The 20525-nt window shown below is 35.3% G+C and overlaps 1 protein-coding gene across 1 annotated transcript in view; it reads left to right on the top strand.

The window, feature by feature from the left end:
* The window catches only part of LOC116240522 (EGF-like photoreceptor maintenance factor), a 257237-nt gene that overhangs the window by 146116 nt on the left and 90596 nt on the right, over window positions 1-20525 (top strand). The window contains exons 6-7 of the mRNA XM_090136211.1: window positions 13378-13486; window positions 17058-17278. Coding sequence (XP_089992337.1) covers window positions 13378-13486; window positions 17058-17278 — 330 coding nt within the window. The remainder of the gene's footprint in view (window positions 1-13377; window positions 13487-17057; window positions 17279-20525) is intronic.

The following is a 20525-nucleotide window of genomic DNA, read 5'->3' on the forward strand; positions in this document are numbered from 1 at the left end:
GGCCAGAAATAGTGCATTCCCTGTCTGTGGTACACACTGCTATACTTCTTGGCCTACCGTTTATGACAGTACATGAAGTAATGATTATCACAAATAAAATGTTAGTGATAATTCTCATCATAGGGAGAACATGTTTTATCAATTACACAGTTTCAGTTAGACTAAAATAGTCATTTCCCATGTTAAGCAGTGCAGTGGAGATCTTCATATTCTATTCTAAGAAGCTGTCCAGTCTCACATTCCTTAATCATTTTTCAGATATTAATGTAATTCAACTAAATTAGGCATTCTTAGGCATTATGGTGTAGAACAGTTGAATAGAGAAGATAGGTGCTTCAGAGGCTTGTCCTGAATGATAATATGAGATTTTGTAGCTTTTTCCCTTTTGTCTGACTTGGCTACTTCTGAGAATGTGAAGAAGTAAATTTCTTGAATGTCATCAGCAGAGCCTGAGAATATGCTGTCTGAATCTCACTATGAGAAGCAGGTGCTTAAAGTTTACCTAAGTTTGAATTAGGGCATCATGAGAATATCTCTAAGAATTGAAGATTCCGGGTTTCAAAGGGTTTCAAAGAAAAGATGAGCCTTAAGGACTCTGAAACCAAAACACTATTGAAATAATCTTCAATTTTTTAATAAATAAATAAATAAATACTTGTGCATGGAAAATAAATAAATACAGTGCATGGAACTGAAATATCAGCGGTAAGTCTCTTGATTGTGAGTACTGGTAAATATGCCAGCCTTGAATTCAAGGTTTGCAGTTGTTGGCAACAGAAGGATTTTATCCTTAGCAGTCTCCCCTGTGTTATTAGTGTACATATATAAATTGTTCCTTTCCTTGGCGTTCAAGTTAAATAGTAGATTTCTCATTAACCACATTGCTTAACCTATTTTTCCTTTAGTTTTTTCCCAATTTAGATTGGGTGTAGCAGTTCATTTTAAGCCATCAGGCTAGATAAAGGGAAAATAATTAGTGCTGCCTGATGGAAGCGATAAATGTTATTCATTATTGTATTTCTTCTGTCTGTAATAGGTAAGAAATAGAAGATTCTCAGTTGGAGGTCATTGTAGTATTATATTGTTATCTGTACAACATTGTATTGAGCACCTTAATTCATGTGTCAGATGGCTTGCTAATTTTCATTCATAGGATCAGATCTAAGATTCACTTCCTAAGTGGAAGACTGTATCTTGAGATGGCTCACATAATTATTCATTCCTACATACTAGTGCTAAACTTCTAACCCAAGCAGTATCACTATGCTGCTGGGAGTGAAAGTCCTCTTCAGAGGAGGGGAGAAAGACATAGCTGGTAGGACATTATCTAGCTGGTCTCTTTGTGAGTACCTTTTCATGTTTCTTTGAGGCATTTTGTTGGCTAGGTGTAATGATAATTAAATACTCAACATTTATTTGAGTTACCTTTTTCATTATTGTTTTGAATGGAATTTTCTCCACTCAAAATATATTTTTCATATGTTCCTTATCCATTTCTTTATGTATACATAGAAAATCTTACCACTGTAGGCAAATTGTTATTACAGTCATTGTAGGTAAAACATTGGTTGTCAGAAATATATGTAGGCATGTATTTTCCTTTCACTTTCTGTCTATAGCTCTTTCACTTAGACCGTTACTTTTATAAATGCATACACTGATTTTTTATTTTTCTTTATTTTCACTAGTGCTTTCATATGCATAAGATTCAACTGATTTAACAGAGATCGTTAAAACATGATCTCACATCTGCTATACTAGAATGTAGAAGGAAAGTAGTTTTTGAAATTTCAGGTTTTACAATGTGTTCTCTTTTATATTTTGCTAGACTTAGAAAATGTTAATTTGCTCACTGAGAAATAATAGAGGCTGATTCTTACACAGAGTTATAGTCTGCTTCTAATGATGTTAATATGAATCTTGCCAGTTTTTAAAATAGAAACGTGATCCAACACCCATTTTCAGTCTGATGAAAATCACTGCTGCTACAATTGATACTGAGATAAAGAGAACAATGTGGCTGCTAATGGAGTTATGTTTCTCTCTAGAAAAAAAAGGTTCTGTGACTTGGTGAAGTCTTTTACTTTTGTGAAGAGTATTATTGTAAAGTTAGAGTTCAGCTACTCAGTGTAATCATTTTTAGGTTTCAGTTTGTTCACTGTTCAGTAGAAGTCCCCAACTCACCCTTTCTCAATGTAACAATGTGTTCTTTCTTTTGATCACTGTTCAAGCCTTTTCTAAATTAACAAATATGCCTGATTTGATTTCCTCAGGGGAAGCATATAGCTTGAGATAATAGATTGTTGTTATGGACCTTCTTTGCTATTTAGTTTACTTAAATGGTTTCATCTGCATTTTAGGGAAGAACTGGTTAAAACCTATTTGGTGATGACTCTTCATTTAAAGGGTTTCCCTCTTTTCTTTCAGATAAGACTGTAGTTTTAATTTCCCGTGTTTTCTACACTTTTTCTTACGTGCTACATATGCTGGGATTACATAAAGGGAGTGGAGGAAGAAATAAACTTTTCTTTCTGCAGTTACATAGTATTAAAGAAAAATGCTTGAATGCAATTTGATGAATGAGAGAAACCAGAATGGAGGGTAAGAATGAGCTGTACAAAGAACTGAAAGCACTTTCCTCAAGGAATATTCATCTCTCGAGTTCCAAAGAGTAGAAGTATTTTCTTTTAGTATATAAGGTAGCCTTAATGTAAATCAAAACAGCCAAAAAAAAAAAAAAACCCCACAAAGAAGCCTATTCTGATCCAACAGAGGTCAGTGCATAAGCACAAGTGTAGTAAAAACTCTCCATCTTTGTAAGTAAAACCAGGTTGTCTTGAATCTCAGGATCGAACATCTGGTATTCCTAAGAGTTGTTGCCTACTGATAGAATCAGCAATCTACTCTTGCAGTACTGTCATGAGCATGAATAATGATAGCAATAACTGATGTAATGATTATGAGAATCACAATTAAATTTTGTTGCAGCTTCAAAACCCTTTGTAAATATTAATGCTTATTTTTCCAGTATTGTTTTGCTAATCCTGTTTTTGCATGTGTGAAATGGAGATGTCACAGCGTATCAGTCGTGTCACAGTGTACTGATGTATTAAGCTTACTTCAGTGCAGTACCTATGAAATCACTGGAATTGCAAAGATGTGACTAAAAGCAGAATTTACACTTCCCTATTAGTAGTTTCCCATTTCTCTGTCGTATGCCAGGTGATACATGCCGTAGAAAGAATCCCATTAGCCAGTCTTCTGAAGGATCATATATTTGACTCTTAGATTGGCAGAGCTGGCACATGTGAGGAATAAAGAAAGCTATATAGAATCCAGCACAAACAGGACCAATTTCACCTAAAGTAGATGTGACTATTTTCAGCTAGTGATGTGCTTGTCCACAAACATGAATTGCTTTTTTTTTTTTTTTACATGTTGTGTAATATGTGAAAAACTGCATTCAGGCATTACATAAAGAAATTAAATCTCCTATGCAAGATAAACCACATTATACATGATAAAGTGTATTTATGCTCCAAATATTATCCAATTCTGTTAGAATCTCTACTGTAGAAGAGAAAAAATATGGTTTGAAGGTGGAAATAAAAGGTTTTCCTTTCTGCTCTTTAAAAAGACCTTTTTTTCCTAAGGAGATAACATTAGAATTATGTCTAATAGAGACAATCTAGGCATGTATAACATTAGAGATGTTAACAGTTGAGATCGCTTCTGTTAAAGACCTGTTATTTGTCCATTCTGAGACCTGCTCTGTGCTTTTTTTACTTTGTAAATGGCCTAAATTACCTGAAAGACTGGAAATTATGTCAATTTTAAGCTTAGTTTTTAACAAATGAGAGACAGATATGTTAACATTCCTTCACTGAATAGTATTTAATTATTTTAATAGAAATGTTACAATTATAGGGCTGCAGATCTTAGAATATCGTCTACTGAATACCACTGCCTTACCAGGGCATGCTAACCCCATATTTTGCCATACCTGTAAATTATATAGTTATGTCATATCTAACAGTTGTACCTGTACTTAAAAACCTTCAGTAAGGGAGTCTGTGCAATCTACTTCAATATCCTATCTGAGAGATTTTTTTTCTAATGCCTGTCATGGAGACAACAGATTATTTTTTGTTTGTAATAACCCTCTGTGTGCTCAGAGATTATATTGTGCATATGATTTATCTTCTCTTCTTTAGCACTTTCAATTTTGCCTAAGTGATCTATGGTTACTATTAGCAGTTAATTATCCACTGAAAGAATAACAAAAGAATGTATCTTGGAGTTGATGAAACCTGAATTTAAACTTCTCTTTCAAGTCACTTTTTCAGGTGTTCATTGGCTCTTGATGCTTTCTTCTAATCTTGCACTCCTAGCTCATGTATTTCTCAATGTAATTTCAAGGCTATTAGCATGCCTTATGTATCAGCAACAGTAGAAATGAGAAAATGTAGATACCAAATATGTTGATGATAGTAAGGGAGCAGAGAATCAGAGGCTAGTGAAAACTGATAGACTGAGTGAAACTCCTGCTGATTGATAAAGTGGGCCATTAAGAAATATGACATTGTTCATTATTCTTATGCTGGAAGAAAACAGAGCAATGTTTATATGTCTGCTGTCTATACACCTATTTATACATTCCATTATTATGTTTACTTTTTTTCTGACATTGTTGTCATATTTTCAGCTTGACTACTCTTAAGGATCTTTATTATGGAACTGTTTTCAGCTATTTTCAGTAGTCAAAGGAACTTTCAAAATACTGTGTAGAGTACTTAATACTTAATTATTATAATTATTATACCATAATAAGCATTGTTCATAGTGTTAATAATAGATTAATTATTTCTAGGTTATGTGAAGGGACATGATAATAAGCCTGGAAAAACACCCCTTAAAATCTACCTGGGAGCTGATGATTTACATCAAGTCAGTTTTTGGTGAATCTAAATGTCATAGGAATAGAAGAGTAGGATAAATATGTATTTTTGTGGTTTTTTTTAAATACCCTACGGTACAACACACACACAAAAAGTTTATGTCCAACAAATTAATAGCAAAACTTCAGTGTCAGACAGGCTAATGTTTCTATGCTGAAACTGGATACCACAGGAGTGAGCATGAGTGTAGTAAATAGATTTGAAATTTAGCAAGTTCACTTTGATAGCATCTAAAATATATCCTCACAGCCTGCTAGCAGAGCAAAGCCAAGTCCTAAATAATGTTCTCTTCTGGATACCTCATTCCTTGTAGATTAATATATGTGTGATAGGAGAAAGCTCAGCAATTTTAATGAGAGCCATGTAAGGATGCTCTTACTCTTCCTGCGTTAATCAGAACTGAGGAAGAGCTGGCAATTTTTTCTCCCACATGTTAATGTAAGTCCATTGACATTCATTACACTTTATTAGAATTTGGCATGTTCTCAGAAGCCCCAGCAAGTACTGTGATGGCTGTTTAAAAGTTGGAATTTTGACAAATGCCATATTCTAATATACAGCAAATTATGTTAGCTGAAGGTCCACTAAGAAACAAAAGGCAAATAGTAACTTTTTAAGGTCAAACTCTGGACTTAATATTATCTTTATAGGAGAGCATATAGAATGTCAGTAAGAAAGTTTTAATACAGTAACATATCATCAATTTTATTAATACCAAAAGCCTTTCATTAAGAAAATTGAATATGTAAAGTCAAATAGGGAAGAGCTATAAGGTTATTGTGTTTCTGGTTGCTTTTCCCCTTCCAAAATGTAATTTTAAAGATGTTTTTTAAAATCTATATGGAAAAATGGGTGGTATTTGATGTAAAAATATGATACTACTGTGAAAATCATTCTGCTTCGATATAGCTTAAGAGTTCTAGTTTAAACACTACATATGAATTCTGGTTCAAACTTCCTCATATATTTTGAAGTGTTGACTAAAATGCTTGTGGCAGAAAATCATGTGATCTTTGGATAAAATAACCCTGTTAATAAATCTGAAGACAAATGCTAGCAAGAAACATGTCATTTAAAAGAAAATTAAGTGGTGTTTAAGCCTTATATTTCCGTACAACTGTGTGTATCTGTGATCAAACAGCAACTAGAGAGTTCCTTTTTTTTTCCATTAGTTACAACCACAATGAAGAAAGAGAAAATGAAGTGTTAGGAAGACTTTCAGAGTCAATTATAATGCAATTGGATTGATACTTCAAAAACTCAGTTTTCAGTCTTGCTTAGATGATCCTTTTTGCAACTGTTCTTTTTGTGGAAAAAAATTAGTAGTGTTTTGCAAAAATACAGTATGGAGCACTTAGTGCTCTGCTCTGCCTTCAGCCTAGATATATAAAAAATTGTGGAAAAAAAAAACCTTGAAATATTTTTCCTTTTCTGCAGTGACCAATTGCAAAGACCTCTTTCCTTCTGCATTAAGGAGGACCCTGTAGGAATTCTTTATGCAGTGGAGGATACTATGCAGGACCCTCTGCAATACAAACACACCAAGCAATGTAAGATACATATAGATAGAAAAGCAGTATCATTTGTATCCTAGCTACAGTACTCCTGTTATTGGCATGAATAAATCAGATCAACTGCTTTTAATCATAAGGTAGGCTAGGGCCCCAGAAATATTCACTTGTATTATTATGTCCATTTTTATGTATGCTGTCCTTAAAAGTTTCTCCTTTTCTGAAGTTTCTCTACCTTCATGTATTTTTGTGAGTAAACTGATCAAGAAACGAGGGAAAAATTTATGTACAAATTGTAGAACTTTTTTTAAGCATTTCTAAAAGAAGGGCTATGCAAGAATATGAGGAATGTGTCGGCAGTAATAGAGAATGTAATCCTTGGTGTAATGTTGCCAAAGTCTGTTAACAGTTTTACTACTCATAGTGAAGAATAGCTCTTGAATCCTACACAAATACCAATTAAGAAAACGCTGAGACCATCAGCAAAGCTTGGATTTTTTACCCCATCAGAAGAGCCTTTTAAGAGCTTGGGTTTTCTTTCCTCTTCTAAACCCAGACCTGTGACAAATAACACATTCCAGTAGTTGAGTGTGTCCCTTCCACCTCCACCAATTCCTTTTTTCTTTTTAAAAAAGAGCATCAGGAGATTACTAGTACTGCAAGACACTATTAGGGGTCAAAGTCATTTGGTTTTTTTTCCCACTTCTGTGCTTTTGTCTGCTCCCTTGCCTCGTTTCTCTCTCTCTTTCTCTGCTACTGGTATGCTTTTACAGCCAGGTCACTTCATAACAACTTGAGAACCTGAAATTTGGTGTTGAATGGCTGGGGGTTACAGTAGACATTTCATTGATTTCAAATAAAATGTCAGGCATAAAATATAGTGTTCATTTCTATAATTATTACTTCTTAGTGTTCTAATTGAAAGTGGTAAAAAAAGCTAACATTTGACCTTGTTGAAATTGAAGAGGGTAAAGAAATGTGAACATTTGCATAGAAGCAGTGTGCTGAAGATTATTTTTATTTTTAATAACAAAAAGATTTTTAAGGAAAAAAAAAATAAATGCAACAGTTTTGGAAAGAAGTGCCAAGAGGTTATTAAAACTGTAAGACACAGTACACATTTTCACACTTGTGAATTGAATGTGCTCAGTCAAAAGTAAAATCACTGTTCTTGAAAAATCTCCTGTATTGCTTGACAGCTGGTTAGATGTTCCCTTGACAACTGCTCTGGTTAATCAAGGGTGTAAATGAAGCTGCTGTTTCAATGTTTTGCAGGAGTAATTTTAGATTGTCTCTTAAATATCAACACTCTTTCAGAGAAGAGTTATATTTGTTTTTGTAGGGATTTTTTTTCCCTGTGATCTGTTATTAATTTCACTTAGTGTATGTCAGCTTGGAGGAGAAAAATAGCAAATGATTCTAAATGTAATCTTCCAATTATGGCATTATAAAATTGGTAGTAGTAGCATTGCTTTATAATAATTTTTCTGAAGACCCAAAACCTTGGTCTTCTAGAAATGTGAGATATTCATTTGGAAAAACTCTTCGTATGACAGTTTAGCTTGCATAAAGTCAAAGATCAATTCTCTTTATAAAGCCTCATTTTTCTGTACCTGCTGATCTTACCTTTTAATTTTGCTATGTCTCTCCTTAGACTGTTGGAAATGTGGCTGCACCTACAGCACTATACAGAGAACATAATCGCTATAAACTAAATTTTTCCTAAGTTTGTTTACACGACCATGAATGCACCATTTTTAGATGATTACATTAGATAACCGTAATGCATAGATGCAGTTAAAAGTATTCCAGATCTTCCACTCTCTGGACCTATTCTCATCAATATTGTCAAATATGTAATCAGTTTAAGATTCTTTACTGTGTTTCCCTTGATATAAACTGGAAGCTGAAGCAATCATGCTATCAATTAGGGCTTAAGCCAGTCTTTCTGATGATTAGACCAGACATCAGTATGAATTTTGTGATCGTGCTTTCTGCTGTGCTCCTTTAGTGCCACCTGGTGACCAGCTTGAAGGAAAAAGAGATTATGATCCTTGCATAGAGAGACAGTTGATGATTTGAGCTAAAGCCTTCACTTGAGCAAGATTTTGCAGATGACACTAGATTTAGAAGTGCTTCAGTCTTTTCTGAACTAGTCCCAGCTAGTTCAAAAAGATTTATTTTAATACCATTTCCAACCTAAATTAATTCCATTCTTACTACACACACACTGTAATAGGTACAAATGTTACACAAACATTGCTCTTTGTTAGAAACTCAGTTTTTATTAATTGTGTTATTAATCAAGATGTAGCTAGAAATTGCATTAATCACTGTATATAACTTCTGCTTTGCATCTGTTGAAGTCAATGAGACTTTGTAAAGAAATAGCCCTTGAATTAAATCCTTTGTTAATTCTTGTTCTTAACATAAAATCCTCAGCTGCTATGAAAAATCATGTTATTTTAAGTCAAGTGCAGAAAAGAAGGCTGAACCTCTTCTTATTTCAAGTCTGTTGAATAAAGATACCTTAGCATTAACAAGAACATTAGCATTAACAAGAAAAAGTTGGGCTCTACGTGGCTCCAGACTTACATTGCTATGAGAAATACTCTATATATCATTCCTATACATCTTCCTTGAAAAGCTGTTTCCCATTCCTGTTCCCCACACACACAGTTCTCTTTTGCTATGTAAAACCTTTTTATATCATTACAAGTGTGATGTGCATGAATCAGACCAATTTTGGTGCCTGATAAAATAATCCTGCAATAGGTATCATATTGCATTCTATTCTGTCACTATATCTAGAGGTAAAAATACGCTGGCTTTGAATACAACCGAAATGTGAAGCAGATGGACTGAAATGCCTTCAGCATCTAAGCAAGTGAAAAAGCACAAGTGAACTACAGATTCTTCAAAATGTAAAGATGTCAGTGATTAGCCATTTTCATCTCAGGTGTTCTTAATGTGAAGTCAGCATTTCATAATAGGAGGTTAATTAGAAAAATAAGGAAAAAATGTCAAGGGAATAAATCATCATTTCAGTTTTATCTTTTCTAACGTGAATAATGGATTTTATTTTTATAGATGTGTGTAATAATACAGCTGCATTTCTCCAGTTGCAAGACAAGGACAGAATTAACCTTGGATTATAAGAGAAATTTTATCAAGTTGTAAGGCTAGCTCAAGAGGCATTTTATGTCTGGTCATTTCTGCTGCAGAACATTTAAAGTGAATTCTTTTCTTCTTCTTCTTTTTTTTTTTTTTTTAACTAGAATAATTATGTCTTACATATGTCCGTATTTTAGCATTTTATAATTTCAAATGCTGCAGTAAAGATAGAGACAGCATTTCTGTTTTAATTGCCATTTTTCACTATTTTCATAACTTTCTCAGCAGGCTGTCTTTTGGGCTTAAATTTTCCATGCTCTGTCTCTTTTCAAAAGCTATTCTAAGCATATTTGAGTAATCTAGCAAACTCAAACAGTTCTAATTTTGTGGTAACGTAAGCATGAAAAATATTCATTTTTCTCACATTTCAAATGACAGTTTTCCATTTCTGTGACATAAAACAGATAGAAATTTCATGTATTATTTGCCTGGAAGTTCTTGCAGAGAAAGGAGCAACCGCTGAAGGAAGTAGTGGCAGCATTCCTAACGTGTACTCCAAAATACAGGACAATGGATTGCTGCTTGTAGTCTGTGGTTTATTTTCACAGCTCAGTCACTAATCTGCTGGCTGACATCAAACTAATCGGTTCTTTTCTTTGAGCTTTCATTGCCACATCTTGAAAAAAAAAGGGAAAAAGCTTTATGTCCTCAGTGAAGTGGAGACCTGATGTTCAAAATAACTGTGTAATAGCAGATGCTTGTAGGTATTGTTTTTGCCTTTGTAATTTATTATTTCTTCTTTTTCTGACATGTTTCTTGAAAGGCACAAGTAAGCCTGAGTAAGGATGACTGTCTTAGCATGTTAACATTTATGTGAATTTAAGATACCTGTGATTATCTACATAAAGAACATTTTAGCACTGAATGATCTATAAAGATTGTTTTAACTATACCTATTTTTATTTTTTTTTACTATTTTTTTTACATAGCGAAGAATCAAAACAAAAGAAATTATGTACTCATATCAGTGAGAATATGTGAATACCAGACATTCACAATGACAATTTACAGTGCTCAGTTCAGCTTACTAGGCTAATTGCTTGAAGAGGATCAAAGTGACATAGGCCATAGTGTTCTTTTTTTCCCCATCAGACAGACATTTTAGTTTATGAACATGACTACAGCACTTAAGCCTTTATTCTCTGTAGGCTGGACTATTATAAAATGTGATCTGTAGGGCTAGACTTTGAATTGATTTAGATGCAGGCTTTAGACAACTTCTTGAAAAGCAGGCATGAGGCAGAGGCAAAAGGAATGCATTGCCATGAGCGTATTTGGTCGGTGCTCGAAAATCTGCTTTGACTGGTAAGTATCAAGAAAAGGTTACGAGTTTGTTTTCCCCACAAGAATGGTAAATGAGCTAAAATATTTTATAAGAGAAATTATCTCTATACACTGTGACTTACTTGGAGAATCCCCAGCAACAGAAATATTAATGGGAACAAGAAATAAAATTCAAGATATTTTTAATGTATCAAGAATTGACTGGAAATCAGAGTAGATAGCAGTACTTTCTTCAAAATTATCCATATCCTGAGTATTTTTTAAAAAAGATTACTAAAGAACTTGTCAATATGCCCATTACTTATTGAGGAGAATCTTCTGTTTGTTAAATTCACATTTTGTAAAGAAATTGTGAGAATTAGCTGATGTTCAGAACATCAGACGTTGCTTCTGGCTCCGTATGTTCAACATGAAAATGTTATGATAACTTTATATTACATAAGAAGTAACTTAACTTAAAATACACTTATAAAATATACTTATTAAAATACACATGGTAATTTTAAAATCTAAAATTAAAGAAAAATGTGAATATTTTTCAAACTCATTTGAATAGTCTAGGAGTCTGGGTCACATCTGATTATGTGACTATGACACTCAAATGTCACAGTCTTCTAAACAATTCTAAAAGCAATAATGCTCCTAATTGAAAAGTAGAAAAAGTTCTGCCTACTTAGAAAAGTGAATAACATGGTAGGTATCAACACTATGCAACAGCATAGTGCAGTGAAGAGTTAGTGAGTTAGTGTTGTCTGAGGTAACTGGAACCAGAGCAATATAGCCATTGGAAAAGCAGAATTTATTAATATAGATGCATCACCTGCTGATATAGACATCTTGCCTATGTGGCTTGTGCTAGAAGATGCACCGTTTTTAGCTGCTCACTCATATGTCACCACAAGTGTTAAGTGTTAGTAGTGTACCCACATTCATTAGGGACCTAATACTATATCTGTTTATGTTAACACAATGTTCCCAGTAATTTCAGAGCTGAAAACTGAGACTCTAGATGCTGAATTTGCAGATAGGATGATAGAATAGTAAAACTGTAGACACAAGTAGAAGAACAAAACTGAAGGCTGAACATGGGATAAATCAGCAGACAAATAGGTGAAAACGTCAGCATTCAAGAGCATTGTAGGTTTTGATGTGGTTCATCCACGTGTAAATTTACTCATTTATTTGGGTAAATTTATTTCATCTTATCTTAGTGCTGAGGTATGCCATTCTAGGAATGTTACAGTGTTCAGGACAGAATGGCCTTTAAAATACATTAACTCCTTCATGTGTTTGCAGCCTGACATGACAGTTCATTTGCACCAAAACAAAAGTTTATTACATTCCCGCCATTGTCTTTGCCCAGCTAAAATCATGGAATGTTTGGCAGTCCAACTAAATATATATATATATATATATTTTTAGGATCTTCTATAAAATTTGTCATGAAACTGTAACATTTTTCTTGCCAAGGACATTTCTCATGAAACCTAATTATGTGGATATGACTGATAAGAGTTTGATTTCCTGCCTGTAGTCAGTAAACCCTATCATGCTTCCCAAAAGGAGACGCATCACATTTTCTTTTCAAGTACTTGAAAATTCAAACTGAGTGCATAAGGGGGAAGCACCTCTGCAGGACTATCAAAGTGTGGTTTTAAAGAACCTATCAACTAATATTCTGCTATTCTGCCATTGCTTCACTAATATTCATCCAAATTTCCTTTTGAAATATTAAAAATATATATTTGAAAAACACATATTTGAAAATCATCTTGCTGGATTTAGTTTTTATTACAATATTTCATCGTATCTCATCATAGAAAGAACCTAAAGAGTCCTCGGAGTCTGCCTGAATGTTCTCTTGTGGTTACTTTGAAAATTCCTTTAACATTATATTCTTTATTTGTGAAGCTCAGTACCAGAGTTTACATTAAGAGCATGCTTCTCAAGTAGCAATAACGATATCACTGTGTAATCTTGCTACTCAGATATACACTGCCTTTCATTTCTTACTCCATGTCTGTTTCCCCTGTAGGGCAGGAAAAGGAAACTTCCACCTAGGGAGTTCAGCATCATTCAGCATCAATGATACTTGTCCAACAGTCCTCTATACTAGGGAGAGCACATGTCAGCTACAGTTAGCACTTAAAATTTATCAGTGCCCACTTACACATGTAAAGATCTCTTTCTTCTTTGTCTCTGTATACATTTCAAACACTGGAGTCAGGAGCAGTAGGAATGCAAATAGAAGAAAGACATTAAAAGAAGAAACTTACATCTTTTTTCTCCTCAGTAATTCGTGTAAGCATGAAACTAGAGTTATTATTATCCATAAATTGTCATCTATCATGAGGTAGAAGCATCTTTTTCACCTTGCCTTTGCTGTGTGAGGTTTGAATACTCCTCTGTCAGTAGCATAAACAGTAATGAGATCTTCTGTTTCCTTCTAGCTATATGTTGCCTGTTAGCAGTCCTGAAGGTTACTGTATGATTGAAATGGCTGCAGACAGAAATCCTCCTGTACGACACAGTCTCCATCTCTCATATCAGGCATCTCAGGTGAGTCTAAAAAGCATCAAAAAAATTGTTCCTTCTTTGAAAACACGGATATCATTATATTTTTTTTAATATGTCATTTCAAAGAACACATCCACAGTATTTCCAATGATTTCTTCAGCTTACCTGACTCTGAAATATCTATTTCAGCTGCTTAATGTCTATGAAAAGGATGCTGATACTGTAAGAGAAAAAATAAAGTATTTGCAGTGTCACTGAATTAAGCCATGGCATTGTTAGGAACAATTCAGACACAGTTCAGCAGTAACTCTGGTTATTTTTTGTTTGCGATCTCCGCTGTCTAGTGGTGGGCAGTTATGAATTGTCACTGACTTAACTTGATGCCAGAACTTTAGGACTTCCCTTCTGAGCAGTATTGTAAATATGATCGTCTCTGTTTTGAAACCAGCCACTCTAAATCTGCCGTAGGCCAGCTTTCCCATATCATGTTTTTTTTTGTTTTGCTTTGTCTCCATTTTGTCACCTTCCTTTGCTCTGTGTTCTAATATCAGAAGATTATTCCTGCATGTTATGTTTTAAGTTGTTTTGAACTTGAGAACTTGAACTGTGATTGAGCATTCACATTACAAGTTTGTTCACTAGAATACAGGACAATTAATTGTAGATAGACTAATTATTATGTGCATTGCATGGTATGTGCTGTCAGTAATAGAATTTTTTCTCTTCCTAGTCAGTGTCTGGGTGCTCAGTCTGATAGAACTGAGTTAGATATCATTATTACCCAAATTATTTCTGTTCGTACCTTCTACATGACCAGCCTGATGTTCTGAAGAAGGGGAACGTTGTCTGTCTCCCCCTTTATGTCTAGGGTCCATAACTCTGAAAGAGTATGAATCTAACACTGTTTGCAGCTTCTGTGTAGAGAATCTGTGGAAATGACCCGTCAGCGCATGGTCATGTAAAGAAGCAACTAAAAGAAAACCTTACAGGCAGCTGCCACCTTTGATACCATGCCCCAAGATGACACAGCAGAATCTTTCTGCCTCTAATCAAGAAATTTATCTTGTTTGTTAGTAAGTTCACAACTCTTTTCTGTTTCTTTTTGTGTGAACTGAACACAGTTGTTTCAGTTCATATGGATTTTGTTTGCTCTGGTCCTTTACACTTAGCACACTTCAGTTTGTATTTGCAGAGCAGTCTTGGACCAAAACAACTTAATTCCCTCAGGAAAAAGCAGTACAGAAGATGTTCTCTCTGAGTGCACTTAATGTACTATAGCCACTAAGAGGTATTTTATGGGACCAAAATACACTTAATTAAGATAAATTCTTACATGATATATAAGATGAATGTTGGATCCTCATGAACAACTTTACTTATGCTTTACATACATGTCTGTTTCCAATCTCTTCAGAAGCATACAAGCAATGAAAGAAAAATGTTATTTCTAAGAGGACTAAGGAATTTCTTCCCCTTAATGACTGATAATTGATTCTCTTTACCACTCAGGCTCCAAATGAAGAAAGGCCATTTACAAATTAGCATTAGAAAAGTTAAGCATAATCACAAAATCATAGAATGACTCAAGTTAGAAGGGACATAGAAGATAATCTAGTTCTAACCTCCTTGCTATGCACCAGCTCAGACTTCCCCAGGCCCCATCCAACCTAGCCTTGAATGCCTTCAGGGATGGGGCATCCACAGCTTCTCTGGCAGCTTATACCTGTGCCTCAGTACCCTCTGAGTAAAAAACATCCTCCTTAAATCTAACCTAATTCTCTCCTCTTTTAGTTTAAAACCATTTCCAAGTCTCTTATCGTTATCATGAAAGTATTAGGAATGTTACCATAATGTTACCATAATATTATGTAAGGGCTACTAGGTTATTAACAAGATTTACAGAAATTCTTCCTGTGTGCTTCCTTAAAATGGATTCTCGTTTTGTCCATTTAACTCAGAGCAGGACCTTTACAGAAAGAAATGTGTATTATGGTGTACTAGTGTGAGTTTGAACATCTAACATATTATGATAAAAACCATTGATGCGAGAAACTGAGCAGAGCCAAGTGAAGTTATTCTGTGGTTCACTGAACCTGCCCCCAGGTCAGTGCTTTTGTAAAATAAGTCCAGTAATAAAAGATTATGTTGCAAGAGTAGTGTTAGATACACTTTTTTTTTTTTTTTTTTTTGTCATAGACATTTTACATTCCAGTCCAGTGCTTTGCTTAATTCTTATAGCAGGTTCACAAACTGAGAGAAAATGTCTGTCTGAAAATGCTACTTACAAATTTTGTCCAAATCTATGCTGGTTTATAGCTATGTTTGATAGGGGAGAAAGTCAAGTGATATGAAATGAATTTGACAAGTGCTGAGCTGATGTCTTTGAATTCCTTCCACATGAAAAATTTGAATTAATTTTATTCATGCTCTAAGAGATGTAGGGTTGTTTTTTTTTTCTTATTTTCTTTCTAAATGAAAGGCATTGTAAATGGAGACATTTATGTTCATTGTATCTCCAAATTTCACTTTAGATTGTCAGCAACATAGCTCAAGCAGTGATAAAAGCCATATGAGAACAGCAAAACAGACTCATATCGATATGTGAAATCTGGACAAATCGATATAGTACTTTCCTCCTTCTGCTCCTAAATCTTACAGTTGGTGTATGGATATTATAGTAGGGGACTCCTTAACTATAAGTTATCTCGTTGTGTAAATGATCACCTCACTTTACACATCCTATGATATATCTGTTATTCTGTCGATTTATTCATAGTTGACTACCTTTCACTCAGTTTCTGGATTGGTTGTATTATACATGTAAATGCATCACAGAATGATATAGTTATTATATTATGGTCTTTTCAATTCTTAAAAGACATTTGGCAAAAGAATTTAGTCATGTTGAAACCCAATGTCAGAGCCCGAGAAAGTCAAGCACCAGCTTTATAAGTGGAATTTTCCGTGCATAATTAGTCACTTAAGACAACTTTTGTAAGTGATGTATAAGGATTTATCTCCTAGATCAGATAGCCCAAAAACACTAATATGACTGGGTCAGTCCCAATATGAAGTAGTTGTGGGTGTTTCTTTGGCATCTTTATCAAGGATGCCCTAGGTATTTGTGACTCCAGAATTTACTAAAACTTTCCCTTTTCTCCTGGTCTTCAGTATAGTGTAGTATAGTATATCTTGTCACTCATTCAAGAAATGTAAAATCCTGATTATATAACTCCTTTATCTTGGTTTCCTGTAGATTCCAGGTCACAAAGAAAATACAGTGTACATTTTCTTCTGTGTTCCTATCCCAGCTCTTAAACAAGATTGTAAAACTCATGGTTGTACAATGATGGAAACATTAATAAAAGATTACAATGTTCATTGTGGATAAGGCTGGAAATTGTAATTTGTTTTTCATGGAATGTTACTACACAGTTTTACATCATGTAAAATTAATATATATACATTTTTAAAAATCCTTCAACTCAATATCATAGTTTTTGGCCATCTTCAATTAATGGCTATTTCCATTATTTCTTGTTGTTAATGCTCTATTATTTTATAGTAACATCACAAACTACATTATTTTCTGATGTTTCTCTTATTTCTGCAGATCACCTTTGGACCAACCTTTCTTGGAAACGTTCCTGTTCACAAAGAGGTTCCTGAATGTGCTGGGCACATACGTGGCTATAAAGGATGCATTAGGGATTTTCAAGTAAACAACAAAGAATTGTTCATCATAGATGATGCTCTTGGAGGGAGGAATGTTGAGAACTGTAATGTTCCAATATGTGATTACCATCCCTGTCGCAATGGTGGAACCTGCACTAGGTAAGAGTTAGCATTTTGTCATCTCTTTGTAGCTGGCAGGTTCATCCTTAGTAGAAATTATTATACTTTTCTGTGTAATAAGCAATAACTTAACTCCTGTCCTGATAATGTTAAATAGGAAATGTTACATCTTCGTGCCTAACCAAAGACATTTTACAACTTCTTTGCTTACGTTAAAACAGATATAAAATGTAATTACATTGTACATGCTGCATGTGCATTGAGTTGCTGCTAGAATTCCTTCAGGATCAGCTAGTTCCCTGGCCTGGTGACCAGTTCAGACTCTTTTTATACATAAGACAAAATCACATAACATCTTCTTCTTCTGTCCTGACAACTCTATATCTTGCCAGACCTGTGCCGTCACCAATCTTCATGGTGTTCTGTGTAGACAAGTTGCATGTCTTTGTGACCATGCTCTGAAAACATCAACAAGCAAGTCATCAACTTCAGCAACTGTGAATAGTATTCTCAAAGAAGATATGAAAGTTAGACTGCATCGTGATTAACCTCTAGGTCCCTAGTGGTGTCCTTGAACCTCTAAGTGAAGGCCAGAGAAGCAAAATCCCTCTATAAGCAGAGCAGTACTAGCAGAGCAAGTCCAAGAGTCAGAATTGAGTCAGAGCAATCCCAGATATGTGTAGAGACTGGGAGAAGAATTCATTGTGAGCAGTCCCGCAGAAAAGGACTTGGAGGTCTGATGGGTAGAAAGCTGGACATGAGTCAGCAGTGTGCACTTGCAGCCCAGAAGACTAACAGTATCTTTGGCTACATCAAGAGAGGGATAGCCAGCAGGGAGAAGGAGGTGATTGTCCCTCTCTGCCCTCATTCTAAGGCCCCATCTGGAGTACTTTACCCAGGACTAAGGCCCCTAGCTCAATAAAGATGTGGAGCTGTTGGAATGGATCTAGATGAGGGTTGAGGCACCTCTTATTAAGAACGGTTGCTTGTTTGAGATGTGCTCTAGCTGTCTCAAAACTGATTATCTCTTGGGATTTGGAAGTCCCATTTGGATAGGTGACTAACCTATCCAAAGGGATATCCAAAGGGATCTGCAGAGAAGCAATTCCTGCATTCCAAAGTCCTGATGCTTCATTTTGCCCACAGTGTGTTTAATGCAACTCCATCACTGTATACTGTGTAATGAACTAAGAGAAAAACAAATTGCTTCTGCTTCTCTGAGAAGTGTTGAAATTTATGCGTATGTCACATCTACAAGTCTCACTCTTGACGAGTCATGTACCTCTCTTCTTCAATTTCTTTGTAGAGGATGTAAACAGAGTGACAAGTTGGAAGGTAAATTTGCTTTTGCTGGCAGGCATTATACACAGACTCTGACAATGCCAAGGCCAGAAACCCCTTTGGGGTATGCTTCACTTTATTCTTTACTGATCTTGTTTTCCACAGCTTTCATCAGGCTGAAAAAGTGTGGAAAAGTAATAACTTGCATACCTTCTGATCAGCCTTGGGAGGTCTGGCTCCAGAACGTCTTTAATCTGATGAACAATCCACAAAGCTTGTTCTTCTGAATCTGTTGTCTTAAGAAATAAATTGAGTGTTTCAGTGGATGAAGCATCTCCTAAAAGGCATGGTGTGCTATACACTCTTCCTTCCAGGCAATTACTGCTAATACTCTTTAGTAATCTATTTAGTAAGCATACACAGTCTACAAATTCTATGTAGAAGACAGATCCAATTTTAAAGCAGTAGTACTTACTACCTTCTTTCTTCAGTGCTTTGGTTACAAACATTCTTCAGTAACTCTTGCAGCTGAAAGATAATAGCCTCTTCCTTAGTTCCTCAGTAGTTCATTAGTTGCTTTATCCTAGCAACTATTTGATAAACTAGTATTCAGATTTAGAGGAATCCTGTTGTAATTCACAGCATGTCATGTGTGAAGTAGGAGAACTGAAAAACCAGAAGCAGACATTTTGTGTATAGTTTCTAGTGTTCAAGTGGTATGTGTGGATTATAATACAGTATTGTTACCTTCAAATGTATGACTGCTGCCAACAAGAGCCCTAAATAATATCTGGTGGGGCAAGGTTTTGATAGTGGGTGAGGCTACAGGAGATGCCTCCTGTTAGAAGAGTCTAGAAGCAGCCCCTAAGGGTAGGCTCTAGCTGGCTCCAAAAAGGACCTATGGCTTCTAGAGCTAAGCCATGAGCAAGAGAGAAAGCTTAAAAGGGGTAAAAAGCTGCTGCACAACAGCAACTGGGAGAGCTAAGTGAGAAAATGGGAGAGAAACAGCACTGCAGCCACCAGGGTCAGTGCAAAAGGAAGGCAAGAAGTACTCCAGGTGCAGAGCAGAAGTTCTCTGCAGCCCAGGAGAGGTCTATGGAGGAGCAGGCTGTCCCCATGGGGATCTTTACTGGAACAGTATGGTCCTGAAGGATGAGTCCTGTGGTATGGACCCATATTGGAGCAGTACTTGGAGAGTTGCAGCCTTTGAGAAGTCGGGAAGTACTGCATCCTGTGGGAGTAATCTCACATGTAGCAGGGGGCAGAGTGATCATGGAGGAGTGGCGGAAACAATGCATTATGGGCTGACTGCAGCCTCTGTTCTCTCCCTTCGCTGATCAGGGGATGAGGTAGAGGAGAGTGGATGGGGGGGGAAGGTGGTTTTAGTTTGCTTTTGTTTCTTGCTGCTGTAGTCTGTCACCAGGAAGCAATAAATTACATTAATCTCCCTTATGCTGAGTCTTTTTTTCCAGTGATGGTAAGTGCTAACTGACCTCCCTGTCTTATTCTCAGCTTATGAGCTTTTTTTTCCAGCATATTTGTTTTTACAAATATGGGAGGAGTGAGATAGCGGTGTGGTTGAACTAAGCTGACTGTCATTGTTAAGCCACCATATCACATCATTGTTAAACCACCATCTCAAAGTACTAAAAACATTCCCATCTCCACCATTAATTGTATTCATTTACCTACTTCTGGGAAAACAAAACAAAACAAAACAAAATTTAATTGTATTTAAATCTATTTCAGATCAAAATCAACAATTTCACAACTCTTATAAAACTATTATTGACTGGTTTAAGATATTGCCAGTTGTTTCACTTATGCTGTTTAATGACACACACACACACACAAAAAAAATAAAATAAAATAAAATAAATAAAAAATTAATTGCATGTTATTCTTTATGAATTTGGCAACTAATTGGGGCTTTTGCTTCTGAAAGGCCAAGTGTTATATAATGAATAACTCAGACATGTTTTATAATGAGCAATGGAGCTTGCTG

This window comes from Phasianus colchicus, chromosome 2 (assembly GCF_987193195.1).
Source record: "Phasianus colchicus chromosome 2, bPhaCol1.hap1.1, whole genome shotgun sequence".
NCBI lineage: Eukaryota > Metazoa > Chordata > Aves > Galliformes > Phasianidae > Phasianus > Phasianus colchicus.